Source organism: Molothrus aeneus, chromosome 14, assembly GCF_037042795.1.
Source record: "Molothrus aeneus isolate 106 chromosome 14, BPBGC_Maene_1.0, whole genome shotgun sequence".
Taxonomy (NCBI): domain Eukaryota; kingdom Metazoa; phylum Chordata; class Aves; order Passeriformes; family Icteridae; genus Molothrus; species Molothrus aeneus.
The window spans coordinates 15,006,317-15,034,140 of NC_089659.1; the positions used below are offsets into that span (position 1 = coordinate 15,006,317).

General features: G+C 46.0%; 1 protein-coding gene across 1 annotated transcript; it reads left to right on the plus strand.

Moving 5' to 3' along the window:
• The first annotated feature begins 423 nt into the window (after positions 1–423).
• On the plus strand, positions 424–25,437 carry LOC136562591 (sodium/hydrogen exchanger 2-like). Its single transcript, XM_066559518.1, has 12 exons — positions 424–664; positions 2,061–2,524; positions 3,258–3,508; positions 6,740–6,957; positions 10,520–10,716; positions 13,893–13,982; positions 16,013–16,083; positions 17,126–17,290; positions 17,712–17,826; positions 19,009–19,122; positions 23,984–24,056; positions 24,987–25,437. The coding sequence occupies exons 1-12, from the start codon at positions 424–426 to the stop codon at positions 25,130–25,132; spliced, it is 2,145 nt and encodes a 714-aa protein (XP_066415615.1). The 3' UTR covers positions 25,133–25,437.
• The last annotated feature ends 2,387 nt before the right edge of the window (positions 25,438–27,824 follow it).

The following is a 27,824-nucleotide window of genomic DNA, read 5'->3' on the forward strand; positions in this document are numbered from 1 at the left end:
TCCAGGGAAGCCCCCTGTGTGTAGGATCTGTTTTCGGATGGGGTTTTTTATGGGATGTGGGTCTATTCTAACAGCAGTGAAGGTTATTTTTTTCCCTCCAAGAGAGGTTTATGAGGAACTGGGAGCCAAAACACATCCAGAGCTGGGACTAAAATGTGAGTTGTGCCATTGGTCTGAGGGCACGCGAGGCATTTCCTCAATGAAGCATCCACAGAAGGAGACCCTATTTGGGCACGTGGCACCAAAAAGTGCCACTCTACAGTGGGATCTCCCAGCTGGAAGCTGATGGAGCAGGGAGGGAAACCAGCCTGAGGTGGAACATTTGCTCCTCCCTTTGCAGCCTCCCTCACGAGCTCTGGCACCTTCGGCAGCGCTTCCAACCACTCACCCACCACAGCAGGAGCAGCTGCGGCTTCCTGGGCCATGGAGGGCCGGGGATGCAGAGCTGCAGCTGTCCTGGCTGGCTCCTGGCTCTCCTGCATGCTCCGAGCCCCCCGGGTGGGAGCCCTGGAGGACGCGGGGCTGGAGAACGTCAGCTGGGCTGCGGAGGACGCGCCGGGCAACGACTCCTCGGAGCACGCCTTCTTCTCTCTGGATTATCAGCACGTCCAGGTGCCCTTCGAAATCACCCTCTGGATCATGCTGGCATCCTTGGCCAAAATAGGTGAGGCCTCCTGAGGGGATGAGGAGGGATGGGGAATCTCTGTGGAGGTGGCGTGGCCTTTCTCCATCTCGCTCTGGTTTGGAGCCTGAGGTAACGTCCCAAACCCTCGGAATTCACACACTGTGCGCCAGAGACGCTGCACAGGTGGAAAACAAGTTGCATTTTAGGGAAATGTGGTTTTCCATCTGGAGATGGTGATTTTCCATCTAGAAATTCACACCTGGGAGTGCTGTTGCTGTTAGGAGGAAAAATACCGGGTTTCCAGTAGGAGGAATTTGATTTCACTGCAGGACACACCAAGGTGTGTGTTCACCTTGATTTCCTTTCCAGCCATGCTCTGTGTAGGTGGTCCATCTTCATCTTAAAATGGAGATTCCTTATTCTTCTAAAAGTGCCCTGTGTCTGGCCAAGGAATAATTCCATCCGTGTCCAGGCTGTTACACAGCCTAAAATAAAATCTCTGTGCATTGATTTTCTGTGCAAGGTCATCTAAGAAAGATTTAAGTTATGCAAATTATCTGATCTTTTTATGTCTTCCTCTGAAAAAGTGGGCACAGGAAAGTGAAAATTATAGAAAAATATTTTTCTCCAGGCATTGTCTTAAATTCTGTTAAATTACTGCTAGAAAAGTTATCTTACAGTATTTTTTTTCCTTGTATTTCTTTTCCTCAGAATGGAGAAGTTTCTAAGATCAGGTCTGATTAGAATTTTTCAGATGGAAAGAGTCTTTTTGTCTGACTAATTTCATGCTACATAATGAGACGCTAATTCTAGTCACATGCATGAAGGCATAATAATGATCAGAGATTTTTAAAAATTGTTATTTTTGTTCTAATTAGGTTTGTTTCAATGACTTTTTCTTTTAATAACTCACCTTGTACTTCTGGTGGTTTTTCTAATGTTGGGCATTGCACAAGACACGCTTGATTGGACATTTTTTAGCTTTTTAGCTTTAAATGCTAATGGTTATATACTATTAAAAATGGACCTGTTCATAGTTAGTGGCAAGGCTTTTTGTGATTTTTTTTTTAATGTATAGAAACTGTATTGTGTTTAAAATTAGAAATTGCTATTTCTGCTAGTGCTGAAGAAGGGCTGCTGACTAGATTACATCATTTATAATTCCAAATACTGTTTTATTTTTGCAGATTATTACTTTTTGTTTATTACCTCAATATATATCTCTAACCTTATGCTATGATGAAATGAGGTCTGAACAGGCAGTAATTTGAAAAAGTTTGGTATTTTCGGTAACTTTTAGATTTTCTAACCAATTTCTGAACAACTACACCCTCACTGTGTGAATTTATTTTTTGCTACTCTGAGGTGTAACCCGCAGTGGGAGTGTGGGGACCTTGGTGAGGTATCACCAGTTTTATCCTTCCCTGCCCTGCAGGGTTCCATCTCTACAACAAGCTGCCCTCCGTCGTTCCCGAGAGCTGTTTGCTGATCTTTGTGGGGCTCATCATGGGGGGAATCATCTATGGATTAAATGATAGATCACCACCAGTGATGGACAGCGACATCTTTTTCCTCTACCTCCTGCCCCCCATCGTGCTGGACGCCGGCTACTTCATGCCCAGCCGCCCCTTTTTCGAGAACATCGGCACCATCCTGCTCTACGCGGTGGTGGGGACCATCTGGAACGTGTTTGGGATCGGCTTTTCCCTGTATGGGATCTGCCAGGTGAAATCCTTCCGGCTGCAGGACGTGTCCCTGCTGCACAACCTCCTGTTTGGCAGCCTCATCGCCGCCGTGGACCCCGTGGCTGTGCTGGCTGTCTTTGAGGAGATCCATGTCAATGAGAAGCTGCACATCCTGGTTTTTGGGGAATCACTCCTCAATGATGCCGTGACCGTGGTAAGGACCAGCCTGAGCTGGGGTGTTTAACCTGCAGAGCATGGTGCTGAGTGATGGGATGGAAGAGCTGCAGAAAAGGAGGCTCAGGGAAGACTTTATTTCCCTCTACAGCTCCTTGAGATGAGGTCATAGCCAGGTGGGGGTTAATCTTTTCTCCCAGGGAACAAGTGGCAGGATGAGAGGAAATGGTCTCAAGTGTCACCAGGAGAGGCTTAGATTGGCTGTCGGGGAAAATTTCATTGTGGAAAAGGCAGTCAAGCATTGGCAGAGGCTGCTCAGGGAAATGGTGGAGTTACAACACCTGCAAGTGTTTAAAAACCATGTGGATGTAGCACTTGGGGACATGGTTTAGTGGTGAACATGGCAGTGCTGGGTTCTTGGTTGGACTTGATGATTTTGGAGGGCTTTTTCAACCTCAGTGATTCTGTGATTTGTTGAGGGAAAAGTCGTCAACAACCCCTTCTAGCAGAGGATCCTGGTCCAGTTCTCTGGCACTGAGGTCCTTGGCAGTATTCAGGTGAATTTAGAAGTTTTCAGGTTTCTCTTTGACTCTATGTCTGGGGACAGAAATATCTGTGAGGGCCACAGCAGTCCCCTGGTGGGAGCCAGAGCTCCTGGGCAGGAGGTGACGCTGCACTGGCAGAAATCCCAGTATTTGTATTTGGTGTCATGACCATGTCTGGTGAACATCCAATTAACAGCTGTTTCCCTCTTTCCTTTCTCCCCCCACAAGGTGCTCTACAAACTCTTTCGCTCTTTCTGCGAGATGCCAACCATCAAAAGCATGGATGTTTTTGCTGGAATTGGAAAATTCTTCGTGGTTGGGCTGGGAGGAGTTTTAGTAGGGCTGAGTTTTGGGTTCACTGCTGCCTTCACCACGCGTTTCACCAAGGACATCCGTGTCATCGAGCCCCTCTTTGTGTTCCTGTACAGCTACCTGTCCTACCTCACTGCAGAGATGTTCCACCTCTCCGGCATCGTGGCGTAAGTGAGGCCCTGCAGCTCCTCTCTCCGGGAAAGCTTCCTGCCTATATTCACTGAAAAATATCCAAAACCATTTTAAAGTTTGGAAATCTGTGTATAACGAAGAGCAGGGCCCTCTCCAAGTGTCACTCTGTTTCCCAAATTGCACAATGATGGCTGATGGTAGATTTATGTAGGTTATTGAGGAATGTTTGAGCTCCATGGTTTTTGTTTGGAAAGGCTGGATGTTCCAACAGTGAGAGGTCTGGTAGGTTTGGCAGAGCCAGAAGAAGTTTCTTAGCTTATTTTGTTATTTTCCACATGACCCAGTCAAAACCAACATGGGAAGAGTTACAAGGAGAATTTAGTCAGCTCCTTGGAAAGGTTTGATCTTGGTCTGCAGCACTTCTGTTCTCACATCCCCTTCCCCATCTGCATGTCCTGCCTGGCAGCCCTTGGTGTGACAGCAGTGAGTGATGGGACAGGAACTGAAGCCTGAAATATTCCTGGTTTTTTGGGAGCAGAGTATTCTAATGGAAATCTCTGCTTTGGAGATTCTGAGTTGGCTCCAGAAGCTCAGACACAGCTCATGTCTGGCCTCAGGTGTCAGCCAACACCCCTGTCTGCAGTAACATTGGGAATCTGCTGGCCAATTTCAGTCAAAGCTGTCAGAGATCATTCAGTTAATTTAATTTTCTTTTACCTGGGTAGATCTTTTAATAAAATGAATAATTTTGGGCCAGATCGTTCAGATTTAATGGACTAATTAAGCTTTGTGCTTTCCTTGATGGACATCTCCATGTCAGAGCAGATGCTGAGACAAAAATAGCCAGAAAGACCCCAATGTTCACCAGAATCTCACCTTGGAAAGCAGAGAGAGAGGAAAAATAGAGGGATCCAGCCCTGTGTTTTATTGAGTGTGGTTCTCCTGCCCAAACTGAGTCAGCTGGTGCTGAGGATCACAACCATTTAATATTCCCCCAAAGACACCAAAATGCACCTACCCTGCATCAGTGGCTGTAGTGTAAACAACTGTGCAGCTGACGAGAAAAAAGATAAAAAGAAAATAAAAAATGAAGTGGGCTCCCAGCTCAGCACAGAAGTATCTGGGAGATCTATTTTAAAACTAATGATGTTGCTTTGGATATAAACCATTCCTGTGTCTTGCAGATTTTGTTTCTTCGGCTGGTTAATAGGAGCAATATTTGAGTGTTACTGAAAACAATTCCAGCTCTGGGAATAGGTAGGAAAAGCCTATTTATAGGAGTGCAAGACAGAACAGTGAAATAAATATGCTGCATAATCATCATGGAGCAGAAAACATTCAATCCTAATGGTGTCTCCTTCTATCAATCACAATCTGCTGTACCCATTATGGAACCCATTTGCTGTTCTTTTGAATAATGCATTTTTTTCTAAAGCAAAACAATGGCAAAGGCAGCTGATTCCTGCACTGTGCCCTTCTAATTGCCAAATTATAAATGCCTGTCTTATAGATCTGGACTTCAAACAATTCATTCTGTTGTGGCCAGGGAATACTGTATTATAAGAAGCGGCTTTTGGCAGTTTTTTTCTTTGAAAAATAATTTGATTGCCAAAAAAATCAATTCTACATACTCAAAAAAAAAAAAAATCTGAATACAGCTCACTCTGTGAAACTGTTCTGCAAATGGGTTTTAGTTGGATTTTTTCCTTTCTTATTCTCTTTTCCCCTGCCCCTTGCCTTGGTGGCAATGTCCATCTTTAGCCAGGACAAGACAAGTTTCTTCTTTTTCTGTGACCGTGCTGTGATCCCATGTCCATTCTCCAATAAGCACTCCCCAAAACCACAGCTCTGGAAGTCACTTGCCCATAAGTACTTGGATTTCTTAGTTTTTAACTGGAACTATATTCCCTACTATTTATTGAGGCAGACACAGAAATGGAAGAATTTTTTTTTTCCTAGTCTGTGGTTGAGTCCCTGTTGCTCTTTCTGGCAAAGCAGGGCAGACCTAAAAAGGATAAATCAAACCAGACCTGTATTAGAATATTTTTATGTACTGGTACATTTTCTGAGGAGATGAAAGATGTGAACTCAAACATTTGGTGAAAAAGGGACTTGAATCTTAGTCTCCTGCTGCTGGAAAACAGAGGATCCCATTCCTCAGCAAAAGCATTGTGACTTTCCCAATTCTGACCTTTCCTATTCTCTCCTTCTGCCACAGATCCTCTCCCTAAAACCCAGTTTTAAATTCAAACAGACCCAAATGTTTATGTCTTCAAAATAATGCAAAATGTTAGTGGAATTCTGGGGTTAAACAGGGTATTTTCAGTGCAAAGCAGTAATTGCCTGGCAGTTCTCTGAGCATCTTTTAGTTGATAGTTCTGGGTGAGCCACCACCTCTCTCAACACCTTTGTTTGGGTCACTTACCTGTCCTGGCCACACCCAGAGCCAGGGACAAGCCAAGGATCTTCTTCTCTGTTGGCTTTTCTGTGATCCAACATTGTGATGTTCCCTGTGGAGTTGGTTTTCAGTGCAATAAAAATATAGATGGCCTTACCAAGCAGCACTGGAAGTCAGATCTTGGAAATTAGAACCGTTTTTCTATTCCTGCTGCAATATTTAGAATAAAAATGTTTTGGTCCAGATTAAAATATAAAAAACGGAGCTTCAGCACTTTGAGCGCTCAATTGTTTTGACCTCCTAGGATTGCTGGCCTGAAAATACATTGATTTGAAAAGCTGATGGATTAGGCTAATGCCATGTTCCCTGGAACTTGAAGAACCAATTATCCATGAAAAATTGCCAGGCAATTGCAAGGTCAGAGTTCCCAAAGTTAAAGAACTGGAAATGGTGTGTGAGGATGGGAAGAGTTGGGTGTTAGTTGGAAGTGTTGCTTTGTGCTCTGATGAAATGCAACAGGTGATGAATTGTTCATCTGTTAAAATCCAGATTTGGACAGTTTGGGCAACCTATGAAGTATTTTATTGTCCTAGTGGTCCTGATATTCTTGGCCTGATGCAGGAAGTGAATCAGCCCTCAGTGAAATGTCTGCAAATGTCCAAGACTTGATGAAACTCCCTTTTTTCATAACTAATGTGTTGATTTTCTGTGTTAAAGTAGAAAACCATATTTTTCTTTTCATACTTCAAACACATTTCTTTTCATATTTCTTTTCATTCTTTTCATTCTTCTTTTCTTTTCATTCTTTTAAATTCTTTTCATATTTCAAACACATTTATTTTCTGTTGTTTATTTTTCACTTCCTCAGCATCATTTCCTGTGCCATGGGTATGAAGCGTTACGTGGAGGCCAACATCTCCCTCAAATCCCACACCACAGTCAAGTACTTCATGAAGATGTGGAGCAGTGTGAGCGACACCCTCATCTTCATCTTCCTCGGAGTTTCCACCATTGGAGAAAACCACGAGTGGAACTGGCCCTACATTTGCTTCACGGTCATTTTCTGTCTTGTTTGGAGGGCACTCGGTAGGGGAAATCGTAGATCTTGGTTTTTCATGTGTGTTATTGTTTATGGGAGTGAGGAATGAGATTCCATTGGATGAGAGGGTCCTCTGCCCCTCCGTCCTCCTTTCCTGCTCACTCTGCAGTGTGATTATTCCAGATGGGAATGCTCAGACTGGACTGGGACTTCCCAGCCAATGCTTCCTGCTCCTCCATCTCACTCAATTTCAAATCTTGCATTTTGCTGCAGTTCCCTGCTCTGTGCCCTCACTGGTGCTAGAAGCTCACTGGGTAGAAGCTCTCATGAGATCTATTTTATCCATGTCCCTTTTTTGCCATGATCTTCCTTCACCCTCCTTCATTGCCACGATCTCCTCTTCCATTTCAGTGTTTTTTAGTCCCTTGGTATTCTTCCAGCAGGAGGGAATTTGTAGGTACATACCTTGGGGTGAGAGATCCATGAAAATCCTCTGAATTTAGGGGTTTAATTCCTAACAAGCTGGTGTACAGCAGCATCCTTCACTGGGAAGCTGGAGGAGCATTCCAGTAGCTCTCATTCCAGATGAGATTTGGGACCTAAACTGTGAGGATGCTCCTGCTCCTACTCAAGAATTTCAGGTCAGGGTTGAGAGTGGCAGAATTGGGGAATTGCTGAGGTTGGCAGGGGCCTGTGGCGATCATCTGCTCCAACCCCCTGCTCAGGCAGGGTCAGACAGGCAAGAATGTTCCAGATGGCTTTTGGTCATCTCCATGGATGGAGGGTCTACAGCATCCCTGGAAAACCCATCAGGGTGTGTGACCAACCTCACAGCAATAAAGAGATCAGGGCTTGGTGATAACGAGGGGCAAGGCAGGAAAATACTCTCCTGATAACTCATCTCTGCAGTTTCTTTAGCCACAATTACAATGCAAACCCAACTCCTGGTTCTAGGATTCCCTGGGATCCCATTTTCATGCACTGAAAATGACCAGAAAAAATAGATGTGCTGTGTTTCCATTCTCCATGGTTGCATCTTGTGCTGGTTCCTTGCTGGGAGAGGCTGGACCTCCATTCCTCTTACAGTGTTGGGCACCTAATGAGTGCCTCACTTATGGGTATTTTTATATCTTAACAATATTTGTGAAAATAACAGCACACATTTTTGGCAAAGAATTCAAGCGCTTAAAAATGTTCGACAGGATTTATGTTTACAAACCAGTAAGTCGAGCAGTGAACTCGAATTTGACAGACACTTCAAGAAATTGTTTAAATAGGTTAGGCCATGATTAGCATGGCAGAGCAGAATGGGGTTTATTAGCTGTTAGGACATGCCAAAGTTTGTTTTAATAACTGTGCGCCATACTTGGAAATGTGCTCATTAGTCAGTTTTTTGTACATTCATGTGTTTTATTTCCATTAAGTGATTTCTCTTAAATTATTTGCTCAGATGAAAGGAGTTCTCAGTGAATTTGATTTTTTTATTTTTAGTTCAAAAATTCTTCATTGCAAGATATAAGAACACAGCAATGCTACAAAAGTACCCCAAAAATCCTCCCTTAAGCACAGCCCTTCTGAGAGCAGCTTAAATTATGCAGCACATTATTAGGGAAGGGCTCAGGCTGCAGCCACCCTTTTCCAGTCAAAATCTCCCTGGAATTAAATAAGAACACACAAACCAGGGCTGGAGATTGTCTGGGTGGTCCTGAGCAGGGTGTCCCTCTCCTGCAGCACCTTCCTGGGAAGCTGTCAGGGAGCTGGGAGGGTGAGAACTGGGAAGGGGCTGCACCAAGCCAGACTAGGAAACTCCTGCCTTGGAGACAGTGGTTGAGATTAGACCTTGGCCTGCTCTGAGCCATCCAGCAGCTCTGGATTCATTAATAATTAATTAATAATTAGATTTCTTCATGGAAAGGGTTGCCAAACATTGGAATGGGCTGCCCAAGGCGGTGATGGAGACAACAACCTTGGAAGTGTTCCAAAAACCTGTGGGTGTGGCACTGGGGGGCATGGATTAGTGGTGGCCTTGGCAATGCTGGAGGAATGGTTGGACCTGATGATCTTGCAGGACTTTTCCAGTCTTAATTCCAGGATTCTGGAGGGGCTTGAGGCACTGATCCAGAAAAGGGAGGTGCCCCCACATTTCCCTGCAGGAATTGGGGATTTTTGGGTGGGCAGTGCTGGGATTGGTGTGTAAACTGTACCCAGTCCTTCATAGAACACTCTTAGTGCTTGAAATGTTTGAGAAATGATTCTGCTGAAACCTGGGGAATTCCTTTGGTATGAGGAAGATCATCTAAAAAGGAAAGTAGAGCCCTTGCATGGCAGCACTGGGGCTCTGCTGATACTGAAGCCCTGGGGAGATTTCCTCCTGCTCTTTCCCAAGGTATCTGCAGGAGAAAATACATTCTGCTCAGAATGATTAATTGTATGTCATCTCTTGGAGCAAACTGGCCTTGAATTAGTTTAGGGAATGCTAATAATAATTTATGAGGAAGGATTAAATTAAGACAAAGGCCAGGATATCAGCTCAAGTAAATTTTGTTCCTTTAAATCATCGGCGCTGCCTGAGCTGTAGAGTAGGGGTGGATGTGATCTGAGGGAGGCTTTGTTTTATTTCTTTTTTAAGTTGCAAAGAACCTTGACACCCAAGTGCTTCCTATCTGCTGGTCCGGGCACCAGTTCTGCAGAGCTCCAGAGATGGGGAAGGTGCCACAGGGTTCAGTTTACTGAGTTCCCTATTCCCAAACATCCCCAGCTTTTTGTTTTCTTCACACTCCTCCAATGTACGGTAAAAGTTCAGCTATTTTTAGCTGGAGGTGTGTGGGAAGAGGTTTGATATGTACATAATAAATGCACTGTTTTTATTTCTTTTACAAACACCCTCTAGAAAAGCAACAGTGCTGTGGCTCCAGCTAATTCCTAACAAAAGTCAGTGACAGGAGGTGCCATCAGTTCTCAAAATGGCTGTTAATCTTTGAGAAATGGAATGTTTATCACATCCATTGGGATTAAAATCACAGCCTACTGATTTAAGGCCTGACTTTTTGTACCTTTCTGCATCTGTTTGTGCATTTGCAAATGGCTGTAAATCACAGCAATTGCTGTGTCACCTCACCTGGCCTTCAATTTGTGTAGTATAAATCTGAGGGAAAGAAATAACATTAACACAGGTGGAATATAGCTACTTATCCGAGCTACTGCTTGGAAACTTTGGCAAATAGGAGGGCAATTTGTGGTTAAGTTGTTGCTGTTAATTTGCCTCAAAAGCATTTGTAACCTCAGCAATTCAGTCATTTGTTATCACCAATTAGAATAAATCAATTAATATTTCAGGACTGTAGCCAGTCAATATTTGTAATCTCTCCAATTAGAAATATGTTGGGGATTAAGTTTTATCTGCACAAAGCAAATTTCAACCCGTTGGGTCAGACTGGAAGAAAAGTTCTCCTGTGGCATATTGGGAATATACTCCCTTGTGCCCTGGCTTGTTCCTTGCAGTTGGTGTTTCCCAATTCCATGTTGTTTTACTGGAAAATGTAAGATCATGAGTTTTCTCTAATTGTCCTATTTAACTGATGTGCCTCAACCTACCTTCCTGCTTTCCAGGGGTTCTTGTGCTGACTTTCTTTGTGAACAGATTTCACGTGAACACCATCACCAGTAAGGACCAGTTCATCATTGCCTATGGGGGGCTCCGAGGGGCCATTTGCTTCTCCTTGGTTTTCCTGCTGCCTGACTTCCACAGGAAAAAGCTCTTCATTGCAGCAACAACTGTTGTCATCCTCTTCACCGTGTTCGTGCAGGTAAAACCAGTGTTGGGCTCAGATTCGGGATTAGGTCCCCTCCAGGGTCTGGTGGAGAAGGTTCCTCTCCCTCCCGCTGGGGCTGTAAGTTCTGGGGCTCTGACACTGAGTTTTAAGGAATTGCGGCGCTCCAGGGCTCAGAGGAGCAGCAGCGCTCAGCATTGCTGTGACATCTAGTGGTAAAACCATTCCTGCAGCTTTCTGTGGGATCAGGGTCTTGGATGTGTCCCTGCTCTTCTCTGACCAGCTGCAAGTCTCTAAGGGCTTCTCTAAAGTACAGCTCTTGGTTCATCTGCCAAACACAGCCACGTTTGAAGGAGGCTGTGGTGGAAAAGTTGGGGTTGTCTGGTGCTGGAGTGAGCAAGGCCAATGTCCACCTGCTGTTTGTCCCAAAAAGTTAAGAGTGGGTCTCCACAGGACTGAAGTAGGTGGGATGTGGATGTTTGGGAAAGATCTCGTGTAGAAAAACTCCCTGCGAGCTCCTGGTCAAGGAGATGAGGTCCATGAGGAGCTGCTGCCCAGGAGCAGAGGAGTTTCTGGGCCTTTGGGAAATGGTGGCTTGGGGTGGCAGCTGCAGAGTGGCCCCGTGGCTGAGCATCACCCTCAGAGCAAACTCCTTCTGCTTCTCCTGACTGAACCCCTCAGGTGGGTGTCAAGCACTGGGACAATGTGGAGGGTTGGGGTTGATTTTGCTTCCCCACATCCACCCCAATCCTCATCCTGAGCTGGAGGATGGATCAGAGCGTGTTGTGCCAGTGGGATCAGAGCTGGGAGCTGCAGGGCAGTGGGACTGGGCACAGCCTCAGCCTGAAAGGAGAGAGCAGGGCCCAGGCCCGGCGTGGGGGGGATGTGCTAAGGTGGAGCTTGACAAGTTTTAAGATGCAAATGTGGGTGAGAAATTGAAAAGCCCCGGTCCGCAGGCACGTCCGCTCGCGCAGCGCCGCTCCCGAGCCTCACACAAAGGTTGTTCCAAGGCAGCAGCTCCAGGCTTTGGGAAAAGGGCTTTTGTGTAACCTCAAAGCTCAGCTGGTGATGTCATCCCCGTGCAAAAGGGTGAGAGTTAAACAGGGTCCCTGTGTCACTGGGGAGACCCCCTGACCCTCAGCCTTTCAGGGATTCTGTGTCTGCAGAGGGGCTGTGCTGGGCTCCAGGGACTGCCAGGGCCACCACCAGAAAGATACTTAAAACCAGAAAGATATTGCTGCAGCTCAGCACAGGAAGAGGTGGGTAAATGTAACAGACTCTTCAAAAACCTGGGTTTGCAAATCAAGTTTGTGGTGCTGCTGCTAGACACGTTGATGGATGCATTATTGGGGGGGAAATATTTTTACCATCCCAGTGTTTTTTGTGGTCACTCTGTGTGGAAAGGGCAAGAGGAATATTGGCTGTGAAACAACTTCAGTGCATAGTGGACATTTTTTGTTCTTTTTTTTAATGCAAAATGTTTTCTCTATATTCACAGTGGTCTTAATATAGACTTGTTGAGGAGTGTCTGTGTTAAAACAGGACAGAAGGTGATTTGAGCCCTTCTAGGCGGGTTTGGGCCATCTTGTCAGAGCTCAAACCCTCCACATTAATGATTCCCTTGGAAATCCTGCCCCTGCTGGCTGGAAACCCTTGTGCCACAGAGGAATGACCACCCTGTGAACAGCTGGGCTTGGCCACCCGTGGCTCTATCAGAGCATTCCACGAGCCAGAAAACTCCTCTCTTTCGGCCTTCCTAACCCAGTTGCATAAGGCTCTTCCCACAACAAGCCTGGTTAATCATTTTGAGGAGGGTGACTGAGCCATTGTCAGTTCCTCAGTGCTTCCAAGCAGGCTGGCTATGTGCCATTGCAGACCAGGAAGTTCTCCAGGGAGCTCTCTGGGCTTGTCTGGAATGTCACAACCCCCTCCTCATTGTTCTGCCTCTTGGTGTGGTTTTAAAATCAAATACTTCTGGAAGTTCACTCTCTCAACTTACTGGCCCCTGACCTCTGCCATGAAATTCTGCGCAAATGTAATAATTGTGAAGGGGGGAGGTTGTTTGATGCCTGCACTGTCCCACTGGATTTCTGGAGGTGGAAGACGTTGTGTGAGCTGTGATGGAGCTGTCAGACACTCACTGGGATGAGTTATCCCTGGTGGATGGAGGAGCAGCACAGGGGACCTGCAGGTGTGCTGGGAAATGATGTGTGGCCTATAATGACACATGGGATTCCCATAACAGTCCCAAATGCTGCTTTAAAATGGAACCAACTGCAGCTGATTATCCAGGAAGGCAAGAGGCCAAATTGCATAGTCTCTGCCTAATTTTTGTAATATCTGTTATTCTGGAATTTGTGAGTTCTGTGTTATTGACTGAATAGCGACACATTTTTTATTGCTATTAGCTATTAAAATGACACATTAATTGTTTCTGCAATTAAAAATGTGTTCAACTCTTCTCCGTGCCAGCATTTGTGACATTCAGAAGTCATAAACATCAACTACTCCATCATTTTTGCTGTAAACATGTCCTAGAAAAGTCATTTCATGCAGCAGCCGGACTAAGAAACACACCACAGCAGCATTTTAGTTCTCTCACGAGGCTTAAAGGATATTAAAACTTTTCCTTGACCCTTCCCACCAGGTGGATGCTTTGATTGGGAAACTCAGCCACTGGCTGGCCATCAGAGATTGCTGGAGTAATGGTGTGTGACATCCAGTGCTTAAGGAGTGAGCAGACAATTGCTGGTGGAGGCTCCGTGCTGAGAAATCTCAGGGATTATCCCCATTTCAGGCATTTGAACTTGGATTGTTTCGAGCCCCTTTCCATCTGGGAGGCCACGAGCAACAGCAAACCACAGGCTTGACCTTGGAATTATTGGTTGGGTTTTTGTGGTCTCAGAGAGGCCGGAGGAGGCAAGTGGAAGTTTCTTCCCCCCATCCTGAAGCCTCTCTGTGAGTTCCTCTCCATTGACAGGTTCCTACCAGGAGCAAACAAAGTGTTTGGGGTACACCTGGGAGAACAATTTCTAGTCCTGTTGAAGCTTGGCAGGTTCTATCCTGCCAGGAAAGCAGGGCAGGTGAGGGAGGCTGCTCAGACACCAGAACGGGGTTGCTGTGGCTCAGCCCCACGCTGCTGGCTTTTGTTCCAGTGCAGGAAAATTGGGTGTGAGGAAAGGCTGATTTCTGTGTCTGTGGTCACTCTGCAGGGAATGACCATCCGCCCCCTCGTTGACCTATTGGCTGTCAAGAGGAAAAGGGAAAGTGCTCCCACTGTGGGAGAGCAGATCCACATCAGGGTAAGTGGAGCATCCATCAACACATGGCCAGAGCCTTCTGGTATCTCCTGCAATGTGTGTGTCTCCAGGGACCCTGCAGATCTGCAGTTTTACCCAAATTTGCAAAATCTGCAGTTATACCAGCCCCTTTCCATGTTGTAAGTTCAGGTTCCTAACCTATTTTTGCATTGGAAGAGTCTCTGGAACAAGAGAAAGAAAATGAGGCTTGATTTCTTTTAGGATTAGGAATTTCCATGTTGCTTTTAGGATTAGGAATTTCCAGTCACATCACCACCATTGGTTTGGATATTTTTGCAAAAAAATGAGGAAAGGGAGGATAAGGTTGGTGCTATTTTGGAGGGAACCTCTGAAGTGCACCATCCCAGGAATTATTCAAGGCCAGGTTGGGTGGGGATTGGAGCTATCTGGGATAGTGGGAGGTGTTCCTGCCCATGGCAGGGGCTGGAACGAGATGAGATGTAAGGTCCCATCCAACCCAGACCATTCTGTGATTCTACATCCATAACTCAAAGGTGGGATTTCATTCCCCTTGTTCTCACCACCCAAATGTTGGTATTTGTAGTCATAGAGGACTTCAAGGAGAGGGTCAGCTGCTCTCCCACTCAGCTGAGCCTTTGCACTTGCATCTGCATCCAATGGAAAATTAATATATTTCTGAATCTAATTGCTCAATTCCAGCCACGTTTCTGTGGGTATGGCTCCTTCAGGAATATTATTGTCATTGTTTCTTTAGCAATACAGCCATTGGGGCTGAGGACATTTGTAAAACCTGTTTGGCATCCTCACAATGGGGTTGGACTGCCGGGCTTTGTCTGAGGTTAACACAGACTTTTCAAGTCATGAACAGAGAAGACTTTGTTCTTTTATTAGGGTGTGAATGGTATATCATCTCAGAAGTGTGTTTATTAGGAGGTGTGAGCTGAAAATGGCCATGCACCAATTAAGTTGAGAAGGTAAAAATGCATAGTTGGAAATCAGGGTTGCAGAAGCCAGAAGTAGCTTTCTTCCTCAAATTTATTTTGCGATCTGGATAGTTGGGATATTCTTGCTTGTAGGAGTGATGATCAGAGTGTCTGAGTGTAATTCCAAAGATTCAGAATAGTTTGGGTTGGACCTTAAAACTCATCTCATTCCACCTCTTGCCATGGGCAGGGACACCTTCCCTTATCCCAGGTTGCTCCAAGCCCTGTCCAACCTGGCCTGGGACATTCCCAGGGATGGGACATTCCCAGGGATGGGACTCTTCAGTGCTTCCCTCCAGTGTTGTGTTTGTAGAGCTCACAGCTGCCAACAGCCATGTGAGGGCACTAAACCCACACCAGGCTGCAGGGCTGAGCCAGCTGCTCTGAAACTTTTCTGTCTCTGACCCCCCAAAAAGATAGTTTTTTAAAAATTTAGAGCTGTAGAAAGTTCCAGGGTCATTGGTACCTGAGTGTGGAGGGCAGCAGAGCAGAAGCCTCTCCCAGTTTAGAGATGCCATTAGGAGGCATTTAACTTGGAGGTGGAAAACACAACCAGGCTGAGATTTTTTATATGATTTTAAACAATAACAATGTATTCATATAAAGTATGATGTGATGATTTTATTTAGTGGGAAGTGTCTGGGGGAAGGCAGTATTTATTTTTCGAGATTAACATTTATGTGTGGCCTACATTTATATCCTGAAGATACTGATTCCCTGAGACAAATTGTCCTCAAAACCCCAAAATGAGCCTTTCCTGCTGGTCAAGGCCCAGAGGGCAGGACATGGGAGCCATCAGCCCTCCTGTACCCATCACAGAGAACAGATTCATGGCCCTCAGCATTTATCTTCTGCTTGCCCACACCTGGGGCAAACCACTCATTGTACTCCAGCACCAGTGGATGAATGGATGGAGAATGGTCCCAGTGCCTTCTCTCCTTGTTTCCCAGCTCCATATCCTGAGCTGGAAGCATCCCATCCCCTGTTGTGTGCATGGCTTTTGCTGTTTGCTGGCCGGGTTCATCGCGTATGCAACCGGCGTAGAGTGAAATCCTCTCTCCTCTTTAGTTCCTGGATCATTTGCTGGCTGGCATTGAAGATATATCTGGACACTGGGGACAGTATTACTGGAAAGACAAGTAAGGATTTGCCAAAATACAACTGTGTACACGTGTAGGAAAAAAAAGGAGGTCGTTTTTTATTCCCAAAGTTTCTGCTGTGAGCAGCTGGGCCTTGCTCATCCTCATGGCACGAGGGAGGGGACAGAGGAGCAGCTTTTCCTTGTCCAAGGGGATACCAGGTTTTCAGGGCACTTCCCTGCTTGCAGACACCTCTTTTGCATCACCCTGAAAAGATCCTTTCTCCTCTCCTGTCGTGTTTGTCCCTTCTTGCCCAAAGAAATCTGCTGGAAGCGCCATGGCCCACTGTGCCAGGCTGTGCACAGTTAACGTTAAAGAGCTGAGTTTGCAGCTCAGTGTGGAATGAAATTACAGAGGATCTCTACAGATTTCTGTAGCAAAGTGTTCGATTTTCATTAAATTCTGGGAGTTTGTACGTTTTAAAATTTAAATAAAAAGGCATCAGAATTTGCAAAAAGAAAAATACAATTTCCATAAAATTTACTAAAAAGACTATTTACCAGGTTTAATTCCTTGGTGGTCCAGACACCAGATGCAGCTGGTAGAGATTTTTTAGGAATGCCCATGCTTGGAAGTGCCACTAGAGGGTATGGGAGACACTGCTGCTGAGGAGCATCCTGGCTCCTTGTGAGCAGATCTTAGAGAGATTGATGATCTCAGAGGTCTTTTCCAACCTAAATTATTCAAAAGTTTGAGCAGAAAAGAAGAGGAAATGGCTCTAGAGGGAATCTGGAAGTATTGACATCTGTGACTACTGCAGATGTAGCACTTCTAGAAGAGTTCACGATATATCTGTCACTTTTGGGGAGTTTTTATTGTAATTAGTGAAGTTTTAATATTTTGACTCATGTACTGTAATGCAGAAATAATTAGGGACTGACCTCTTGGACCATTGATTTCTGAAGGAGGAGTTAATGGGATATAATGGAATTTAATGGAATATGGGGCATTCATGTGCTGTGACCCTGCTGCCTTGCTCAGGTCTGTTGGTGCTGGGGAGTCAGGGGAGAGGCTAAACCCGTCTCATTTTGTTCTCCGACAGGCTGGAATATTTCAACAGCAAATACCTGCAGAAGATCCTGCTCAGGGAGTACGACCAGCCCAAGTCCAGCATCGTGCTGCTCTACGAGAAGCTGGAGCGCAAACACGCCATGGAGCTGGCCCAGGCTGGGCAGCTGGGCCACGGCCTGGCCCACCCCTCCTTCCTGTGAGCAAACACTGCCTCAAACTCAGCAGCTGGGGGCTAAAAATGATGGGGTGGGTGAGCATCACCCGGCACTGGTGGTGGCACATGGAGGGCCACCTGTATCCCCACGAGTTGCAGGGAAATGGTGCTCTGAGGGAGAGGCTCCTGCCCAGTTTTGGATGGGTTTGCACTGTTAAATGTTCTGAATGGCCTCTTCAGACCTCACAGATGGTTCTGCTCTGCCACAGCTCCCCGTGGCTCTTTTATCCACCAGGGAGCATATGGACAGCCCAGCTCTGATGCAAGTGCCAAATTCCTGCTTTGCCGTGAGCTCCATCTGCAGAGATGAGCTGTTGGTCACGTTGGCTGTGGTGGGATCCCAAAGGAGCACTGAGATTTGGGGATACACTTCCAAAATAAGGTGTTCTGCTTTCCTTTGCAGCAGCAGTGACAGGACTGTGATAACAGACCAAAAACTGGAGGACACTCCAAATCCTGATGTCCTGGACAACATGCAGGAAATATTGGCGAGGAACCTGTACCGGATCAGGAGGACGGTACAACTTCTCCCTCCATCCATATTTTAAGTGTCCAATGACACAAATTTCCTCGGTTTTCCGAACAGCCTGAGCAGATGTTATGAATATTTCCATAATTACCCAGGATGTCTCTTTGTGAGGAGAGAATAGTTGGCTGTGTGGAGCCAGATCCAGTTTCCAAGTCAGTGGCACATTTCTGTTTGCTGCCTGACAGCTTTTGAAAGGTTCACCCAGTCAGCCTATAATTTCATGGAATATTTTCGGCATCGGTACCCGGCAGGGATAGGAGAAAGGAGGAGCATGTGGAACTTCAGGCACTGGGTTAGCACATCCAGCAGCAGCTCTAGGGCAGAGCAGGGATGGGGTAATCCTCATGGTACATTTTTCCCCATGGAACAGTGGGAATTAATCTGCAGAGCTTTTAAATCCACCCAGCAGTTTTGCCCTTGAACTGGTGCCAGTGGTTAAAGGGCATAAACCCCACTTGCTGTTTACAGAGTCATGGATCATGTCTGGGGTTTCACACAGCAGCTGGAATTGCTGTTCCTAGGGAGACATAGCCTTAAAATCCACCTAAGCCTTTGTTTTATGGATCACACACAAAATACAGAGTCCTCAGGGGTGGGGCTGGTGTGGGCAGCTCAGCACAGAGGGATCAGCCTGTCCTGATCCCCCTCCTGTCCCTTTGCTGAGCTGAGGGAAACAGTGGATAAGGCTGGGAAGAAACCTATGGACATGGTGGAGGGATGAAGATGAAGGCACAGCTCCAGTTTGAGTTTAGTCCTGCATTAATCCAGCCTAACCCCTTGTAGAGACAGCATTATCCCAGCTCCCACTGGTGTTAGTGGGAGATTTCAGCTTGGCTGGGTGGTGGCTTTTGAAGGAGGATTTATGATTCCCAATGATTTATATGGGACAGTGGAGTTAATACAAAACATGGGGAGCTGAAACTGTGAAGGCACCTCGGGCTGAGTCACCTGGATACCAGGTGTAACTCAGTCTTGTCATTCAGGGATTTCTTGGGTGATTTCACGTAAAAAAGAGCAGAGTTTGGAGTCCCATCTCCCTTCTGTGGCTCTTTCCATCCCCACCTCTCCCAAACCAGTGTGCGTATAGCTGGGCGGGATGGCTGCAGGGGCAGGAGGCTCTTGCAGGAGGGCAGCGATGTCCCGTGTCCAGCAGCTCCTGTGTCCCCTGCAGGGCCCGGCGTACAACAGGCACACCCTGCCCGGGGACAGCGAGATCCTGATCCTGCGGCACAAGAGCCTGCTGCTGGAGCTGGGCGGGAGCGACACCTGCAGCTCCAGGAAGGAGGTGAGAGGGAGCACAGGCTGCTTTCCCCGCAGCCTGCTCAGTGCTGATGCTGTTTCCCTCGAAGGACAAATCTTGTTATTTCAACTTTAAAAAGGCTCTCAATCCCAAATCGCATTCCAGTGAATAGAAAAAATACCAAGGGAAAAACTCCCCAACGCAGCTCCTGGCAAAGCAAGGAGCCATCCTAAGTACAGCCCTGTTCAGTGCTTTGTGACTTCCATCCGTGCTGGGAAAGTTCTTCACTGAGCAAATGTCACTGACTGGGCTTCACTCTGTACATCCTGAAGTCTGGTTTTCCCATGTTTTCTTTTCTGGGAGATTTCATCAAAGACAGGAATTTGTCTCCCCCATTGTCAGTGGTCCAGAGTGTAAATATTTGAAACTGCTCAATGTTCCCCCCCCTACCACCCCCAACTCTTTTGAAAGGACAGAAGCATTTTTGTGATCTGTCTTATGCATTCTGGGGGTGAGTTCTTTGTTTTTAAACACATCTACAGATCTGGGCAGGCTTGAAAGAAGTAAAATAGAACGAAGTTTTGCTTACCAGATTCCTGTGAGAAACGAAAATTTTTCCAATTTACTGCTTGCATAGCTCTGTGTTGGTTTATGTTCTGAATCAGAGGAGAAACAGGGTTAATACAATGTCTGTGCCTGGTGAAGACTTTTGCTCTTTGGAGATTGGTGAGAGAAGCTGGGCCAACATTTAGCTATGGTAAAAAACCGTTTCCAGGAATGATGCATGGGGAGTAGGCTTGGTTTTTTCAGTTCCTCCCATCCACTGTAACTCTTTAGAGGAAAAGCATTTAACTCTTATCATCTTTTGTTCACAAATGCCTAGGTCAGCAGCAGTGCAGAACCACAGAACATCTAGAATTGGAAGGGATCCATGAGAATCACTGAGCCAGCTCCTGGCCCTGCACAGGACAGCTCCAAGAAATCCTACCCTGTGCCTGAAAGTGTTGTCCAAACACTCTTTGAGCTCTGGCAGGGTTGGTGCTTGCAGTAATTGCTGAGCCATCCCTAAATTTCACTCACTTCTCTGAATTTTAGGTTTTGATGGCTTGAGCTGGAGCACTGTCCAAGTGTGAGCGTGATCTCTAATCTGAGCAGCCAAGCTCCATCACTGATGAGAACAAAATGACCTTTTAAAAAGAAGCAAATTACACTTCCCTATTTAGACAGTAATTTTCCATGACAGCACAAGAACTCAGGAGTGCTGTGGACTTTTTTCCACTCCGGTTTCCTTGTGGAAGTGCCAATCATGGAGGAGCCCACCGAACGTGGCAGCACCGCACCAAACGCTGCTGGTGCTCAGCCCTTCCTCCCCAGAAAGGTGTTCTGGCTCTTGCAAACAACTTAAAAGATTTAATTTGATCATTTACATGCTGATTGGTACTTACAATTCAGAATAGATAGGCAAGAACATGGCATGTTCCTGTAGAACATTTGGTATAATTAAGCTTCAAAAGAGCAACATCAAACTCCGGCTGATTTTGAGCACGACGTTCCCTCCTTTAAGGATATTTGATTGTTAACCCTTGTGCTCCTGCTTTCCCCTTCTCTGCTGCATTTGGTGGGAAATGCAGGAGCTTTGGGAAAGCTGTTCCTCCTGTTCCTTTGAGTGCTTGCAGCTGGGCTTTGGGGGAACAGAATAGTTTTTGGGGAATTGCAAAAGCAGTAGGATTCACTCTGTGTATGTGCTGACTCGTGGATGATGGAAAATGCCCTCTGAGGGTGGGAAATGCCCTGTGGATTATGGAAAATGCCAATTTGATGCCGAATATTGACTGTTGTGTCATTGGGGAGCCACTTGTTTGGTGCTGCTCACACTCCTTCACTGCAGCCACCTTGGCTTTGTGCCAGGCCAAGAGAAGCAGATGTAAATCCCAGAATAGTTTGGGTTGGGAGAAACCTTAAAGATCATCCAGTTCCAACCCCCTGCCATGGGCAGAGACACCTTCCACTAGATCAGGATGTCCTGTCCGACCTGGGAGATGATAGTAAATACTGGGAGCTGATCCCAATGACACCTGTAAGGGTGGTTCTAACCCAAAAACCATCCCTCAGTGCCCAAAAGGACAAGCCGGGCCTGTTTTGCGTCACCAGCAGCTTTCCTGCTCATTTTTAAGAATAAGTGCCTCATTTACTGTGAAATGAAATAAAATGATGTCCCAAAGTGATGGGATAATGCTCTAATAGAGCCCTGAAATATTAACACCATATTAATTTTATATATATAAAATTATATAATATTAAGGAGGGTGGGTGAATGCTGTTACTTCATGCAGTAGGAGGACAGATTGCAGAATTTGTCAGTAGAAAGAAAGAACACTGTGCTAAAAAGTAGATTTTAGCCTATTATAAGCAGCTCAATACTTACCAGTTTTTGGGAAAAAAGCAGCTACTCATGTTTCTTCCATGCCAAATTGAAAAGGAAATGGTATTTTCCTGATTAAAAAAAGCTATTAATGTAAAATGTCGATAGTGTTAGAGATTTTTCTGATTGTCAGATATTCCATCTTTTGTAGTCCCACAGGGAAGGGTTTGGCCTTCCAGGTTTTGAGTCAGCAAGAAAAACTTGGATGCTGCTGCTCCCCAGGTTTTTCTATTCTACATCTCACCACGAGATGGAAGCATTACAACTGTGTTTGCAACCCCAGCTGGCAATCCAGGGACGGGGAATAAACTTCCAGCAAAGGGCCACTGGAACCCCTGTGGTGCTGGTGAAACTCCTGCAATTCCACTGCCAGTCCTGGAAAAAAGCTTTGGTGATACCTTGAGCGTTAGGAGCTGAGGGAATAATTTTAAAATCCCCTTGCTTCAGTAGAAACCCTGTTTTTTCTGTTTGGTGAGTGTCTGTTTTTCATTTTTAGTGAAGCTGCTGAGAGCTTTGCTGTTAAATATGAAGCTCTTGTAGCTCAGTTAAATATTTTATTTATCATATTTTATTAGGGGCTGGTGGGTTTTTTCCCCCCCCAAACAAAATCAGGGATGTGTGGGGGAACATCCTTGTGCGGGTTGGTGGCTTCTCCAGGCTGGGCAGGAGCCAAGTTCACCTTGGCTGCTGGGCAATCCCCCTCCTTCCAGAGGAGAAGGCGGTGCCCTCCCTGTCCAGGATGGGCACAGCTCTGTGCCCAACACCGGCTCCAGCCAGGAGGGGTTGGGATGGAGAGGGACGATCTCTGAAGTCCCTTCCACCCCAGACTGTTCTGTGGCTCTGGGTCGCCTCTCCTGGGTGGCTTTAGGTGCCTTAGAGGTCTCCTGAACTTCAGGGGCTTTTACAGCATGGGGAGGGGGCTCTTGGAGCCTCCTCCAAGGAGAGTTTGGAGAGCAAACAGGCAGAAGCAGCAAGAAAAGAACAATCTTCCTTCCTCCAGAGCAGGTTAAATGGTTTACACCAGGCAGAAGGACCTTGGCAGGAGAACGAGGTGACTTCAGCTCTGAACCACAGCCCAGAGGATTAACTCCAAGACTATCTATTTCCAGCAGAAAGTTCGCCTTCCTCTGCCTAAGGACAAAATTCCTGCCGAAGGCTGCTGCTTCCTGGAGCTGTGCATCATTGCTGGCTTCCAGCACTGGCTGCTTTTGGGGCTGGCCTTATTTTAGGCAGGGATCCAGCCCAGCCTGAGCTGGCAGGGCAGGTTCTGAGACCCAGGACAGCTTTTATTTACCACGGAGCACCCAGAAAATCCTTGCACCTGTAGCCAGGCAACTTGGTCCTCTTCTCTCCTGCCAAAACAGGAGTGCACTCCCCCAGAAGGAGCTTATTTGGAGCTGCCTGTGAGCCATGTGCGTAAATGACAGAGTGCCTTTGGTAATTATGTCAGAGCCCTTTCATGGAGCATGCTCTGAGAACCGTTCAATGCCCCTGGGAATGGCTTTCCAGGAGCCGGGAAGGCATTGTTATTAAAATGGTCAATAAAAGGGAGAACAAGGGATGGAGGGCAGCGGTCCTCGTTAGGGGAGGGAGGAGAACGAACCGAAACAAAACAGAAAACCAGGCTGGGAGGTGTCCAGAGTTATTTTGGCAGTCTGGGTTTCTGGACCGAGGTGCCAAATCACAGCTGCGTGAGAGACTTATTCCCAGTTTGCAGAGGCGCCGAACAATCCAGGCGGCATTGTGCTACCTGATTTTTATTTTTTTTCATTCCGATTTTTTTGTCCTGGAGGGTGGAGATTAGCACTGGAGTGAAAGGACAGGGAGCTCGTTAGTGCCAGCTCGTTACCTGCCTCCTTGGCCTGCAGCCAGCGTGGGGAACAGCCAAGGTGAGAAACATCCATATCCTGGGGACAGCTTTGCCTTCTGCACTCCCTGCCCCATTCTCACAGCTCCAGGGCTGCTCCTTCCCATCCTCTGCTGAACCATTCCTGGGGAGCTCACACCTCTTCCAGAACTCAAAAGATAATTGCTGTATTGTGCCATTTTAATTGTTTAAGCCTCTGACACTGGCTCAGTTTTATTTCTAAATTCTTGACATTCCATAAAGAGCTTGCAGTGTTGTTCAGAGAAACTGTGAATGCCCCATCCCTGGAAGGGTTTTAGGCCAGTTTGGATGGAGCAACTTGGTCCTGTGAGAGGTGTCCCCACCCGCAGCAGAGGGATTGGAATGGGATGATCTTTAAGGTCCCTTCCAATCCAGGCCATTCCATGATTCTCTGTTGTAGCAAATCACAATCTGCAAATACTTCCTGCCATCTCTTCAGCCTGTTTTTAGCAATCCTTATTTTTTTGTTGTTGTTGTTTATTTTTACATGGCAAAAGCGAACCGAAAGGGAGTGGAATCCTTAGGGATTGCAGGTTTATGAGGCAGGAATGTTGTGAGCAGGTTTCACCAGGCACTGAAGCCCTTCTCTCCCTCAGTCGCAGAAGGAGGACTCGTGCTCGGCGCAGGACGAGCCCAGCCCGCAGCCCAAGCTCTGCCGCTCCCTCACCGGTAAGTTGGGGATCTGGGGGTCATTCCCTGCCCTCCCCTGCCCACCCTCATCCCCATGGAATGGCCCAGCAGGTGACAGAGGGGTTGTGGGACAGAGTGGGGCTCCTTAAATGAGCCTCATGGGAGAGCAAGAAGAGCTGAAAGAGCCCTGGTGTCACCTCTCAGCCCAGCCTGAGGTTGGAGTGAATGGTTTGGGCTCTTTCAAAACCATCTAATCCAACCCCTCTGCCACAAACAGGGCTCTTTCAAAACCATCTAATCCAACCCCTCTGCCACAAACTCCAACTATGTCAGGTTGCCTCATCCAACTTGGGATGTAGCTGTTTTAACCCACAGTTTACCAGGAATACTTCAGTAATGTTCTTCCTGAAGAAAACCATGTAAGCAGAGAAAAGTGATAAAAACTATTATTTCTGGGTAAAATTTTTTTCCACCCCAAAGAAAACATGAGCACCATGGCCCCTGACATACAGTGGTGTCAGAACAGAAGGAGCTTGTAACCCTTCTGTCATGGTTGCATGTTCATCCCTGTCAAACAATCCCGTAATATGACAACAGGACATTCCAGGTGCTCCAGCAGGACACCTGCATTTTCCAGAGGTATAGGAAGTCACCAATGTGAATTTTTGCTCTGCAAAGCTGCAGATGTGGACTGACAAAAGAATGATGATACTGATCCAAATACTTTATGTATTTTGAAGTGTAAACCCGGGTTTAAATCTCTTTTTTTTTGGCTTTTCCTTCCATGAAAACACTGATTTTTGTCTCCTGTTTTATGAATGGGAAGTGGAGTGGAACAGCTCATCCCCAAAGAGCACGTGGCCACCTTGGTGTTCCTTCATTCCTGCTGAACCACAAAGAAAGATGTTTCTTGGGGTGTTTCTTGTGATGTTTCCCGTGGTGGTTCTTGTGCTGTTTCTCTTCCCACAGTGGGGAATACGGAGAAGGCCCGGGAGGTGAAGGAGAGCCGGTCCAAGTCCGTGTGTGCCATCCCACCGCCCCAGCCCAGCGGCACGGGGCTGAAGGAGCTGACTCTGGAGATGTACAAACACAAGGGATGCTCTGGCTGCCCATGAGGGCTCTGACTCCTTCAGGGAAGGCTGCTGGATGTGTAGATAATGTAAACAAGATGCACTTTGGAAAGGACAGCGTGGACAGGGTGGAGTATCCAGAGTGGTTTGCATGGAAAGTCATTCTTATTGCCCAATGTTGGGTTTTCTGTGGGAACTGAGGGAAAAGATGCCCAGCAATGCCAGGAAATGGCTGAGGGGAGATTTTTAAGGAATTTCTAGGAAAAATTAGCCTGTTCAGTCTGGGAAAATTGCTGAAACTGCCTACAACTGCAAGGAAGGATATTTTAATAAGGTGAGATATGGGATCTTCTCATTAGTTTTCAGGGGTAGGCTAAACAGCAGGGAGCATTTGGATTATAGGTTGGGAAAAACTTGATAATCTCAAAGGAGGTTTTATTAGGGGATGGAGGAAAGAGCAGAAACAGCAACAGATTTCTTCTTCTCCTCCTCAGGAATTGATGGGTCCTGAGTATAAACATTAATCTCGTGAAGCTCAAAGTTAAATGACATAGTTCAGTAAGGGGCTGTGTCTTACCTGAGGATTGTCCCACATCCAGCCACAATTCTGCTAATGAAAAATTATTGCAGCTGAATTAAAAGGGAGACATATATTTTTTCTAATTTTTGAAAATTTATGTAAGGAATGATTCACCTCAAAGTTAAAATGAGGGGGCTCCAAACCCAGTGGTGATAGCAGGAGATGGCGGTGACAGCCCTTAAATAAATAAGAAAGGTTTCTGATGGGGTTGGTTGGTCGCATTAATCCTGCAAAGATATTTTTGGATGATCTGTGCTGCCATAGCTGGGAGCTGTGGGTTTAGGGGGGTTTGAAAGGGCCAGGAGGGTGACCCAAACCCTGGTGGCTTTTCCCAGGAAACGTGTGAGCCCTTTGCACAGCAGAGGCAGGAAAACTCTGGGAATAGGACCTGAGGAAGACAGGTAGCCCCAGCTTTGGGTAATTTTCTTTGAAACTCCAGGTAAGTTCAAGCCTGTGACTTCTTGTCCTTACTGAACCTGACAGGGCAAGTTTTAGTTTCGTGTTGACATTTTTCTTTCTCTTCTCCTTCCTCTCATCCAAGAGTGTTTAATCTGAACGAGTGGCTCTTTTTGAAACAGCATTAAAAGAAACTGTAGGAATTCACAGACTCCCCCCCATGATAGTTTTGGGCTCGCAGAACCAAACTCCTGTGGGCAGAAATACTCCCTTAGGAGACCCCTGGTACGTTGGGGCTTTCCTTTTAAATTAAAGGCCCAAATTTGTGTGAATTTGCTTTGCAACGATCCAAGATCTCATTTTCTTCTGAAGATACCCCTTGATGGTGTCCTGGCATAAGCTGAGGTGGTTCATGTTGACTTGAAGGTCATTCCATCACTGGAAATGCATTTCATTGCAAAGGAAAATTTGAGCTTTTACCAATAGATGTGTGTTTCACAGGTGTATATACATATATGTACATATGCATGGATTTTAATATAGGCTCATTGTCATCTTCCATTCATTACAATTTTGGATTTTTTCCTAGTTTAATCCATGTGCATGGGAGCCATGTGGGTTTGGCTGTACTTGGTTTAGAAAACAGCCCATCTTTGAGTTTGTTGTAGTATATAATACAATCTAAGACATTTATGAATATGCTGCAGTGTTCTACATTTCTATTTCAATTAAACTCGCTGTGTTGTGGGATCATCTCTGAGTTATTCTCTCCTTGCATCTTCAACGTGCTGCTGGTGACATCATCAGGAGCTGGGGACACTCAGGGGCGTCTCTGGGTGTCGTTCCAGGCTGATCCTCTTGGATCAGGGAAGATGCAAGAGATCCTCCTGGACCAGCAGCTCCTTCAACCCTTGGCCAGTGATCCCAAGATCACGAGTGAGGAAAGCAATTGTAACAAGGAAATAAAATTGGTGTTGTTGTTCATTGGTGAAAGCCATTGCATACAAGGGAGAGAGAAAAAAATACTGAACCTGAAGGTCCTCAGCTCTCTGGGGTTGGAATGCCCCTGTTCACCTGCAGTTTTATGTCCTCAGTGTTATAAATTTCTCCTTAAATTCTGCACAGTAAATAGTCATAGGAGGATTTACTAAAGTGAGTAATTTTTATTCTATAGTGGGAGAGCAAAAAGGAAATTAAATCAATTTGCTTGTCTAGGAGTTTGTAATCAAGGGTAGAAACTGTGATTGACTAATTCTTGCTTGGGTTTTGTTTGGGGTTTTTTGGCTCTTTTATTTTGGTTTTATGCTTTTGCATCTGACCTGTGTTATTTTTGCCTGAAATACCTGCGTGTCTGTACCATCTTTGTCTTGCATCCATCCTTGTCATCTTTGTACAGCATGCATCATTTTTCTGGGCATCAGGCACTTAAATAAGGAACTTTCTTCAGCTGAGACTCCCATCAGTTCTTTGCAATACCATTATGGGTTATCAAGGGCCTTACTTAATGGTAGCTCTTTTGGCACAGGTAGATTTCTTTGCAGTACTGCTGTAGGCAACAGGAGTGGTTGGAAGAATGCCAGAAAATTGAATGGAAATTTTATCTGATGTGGAAAAAGAAGGTAAAAAAAAATACTTGGATTTTTTTTTTTAATGGTACATTTTCATCTCAATTCAGCACAAGGGACATTTCCATGCCAGCATCTCCCAGCTCCTGGCACTTCCAGAGGTTGCTGGCTCTGGGTGTGCAGTGGCTGCAGAGGC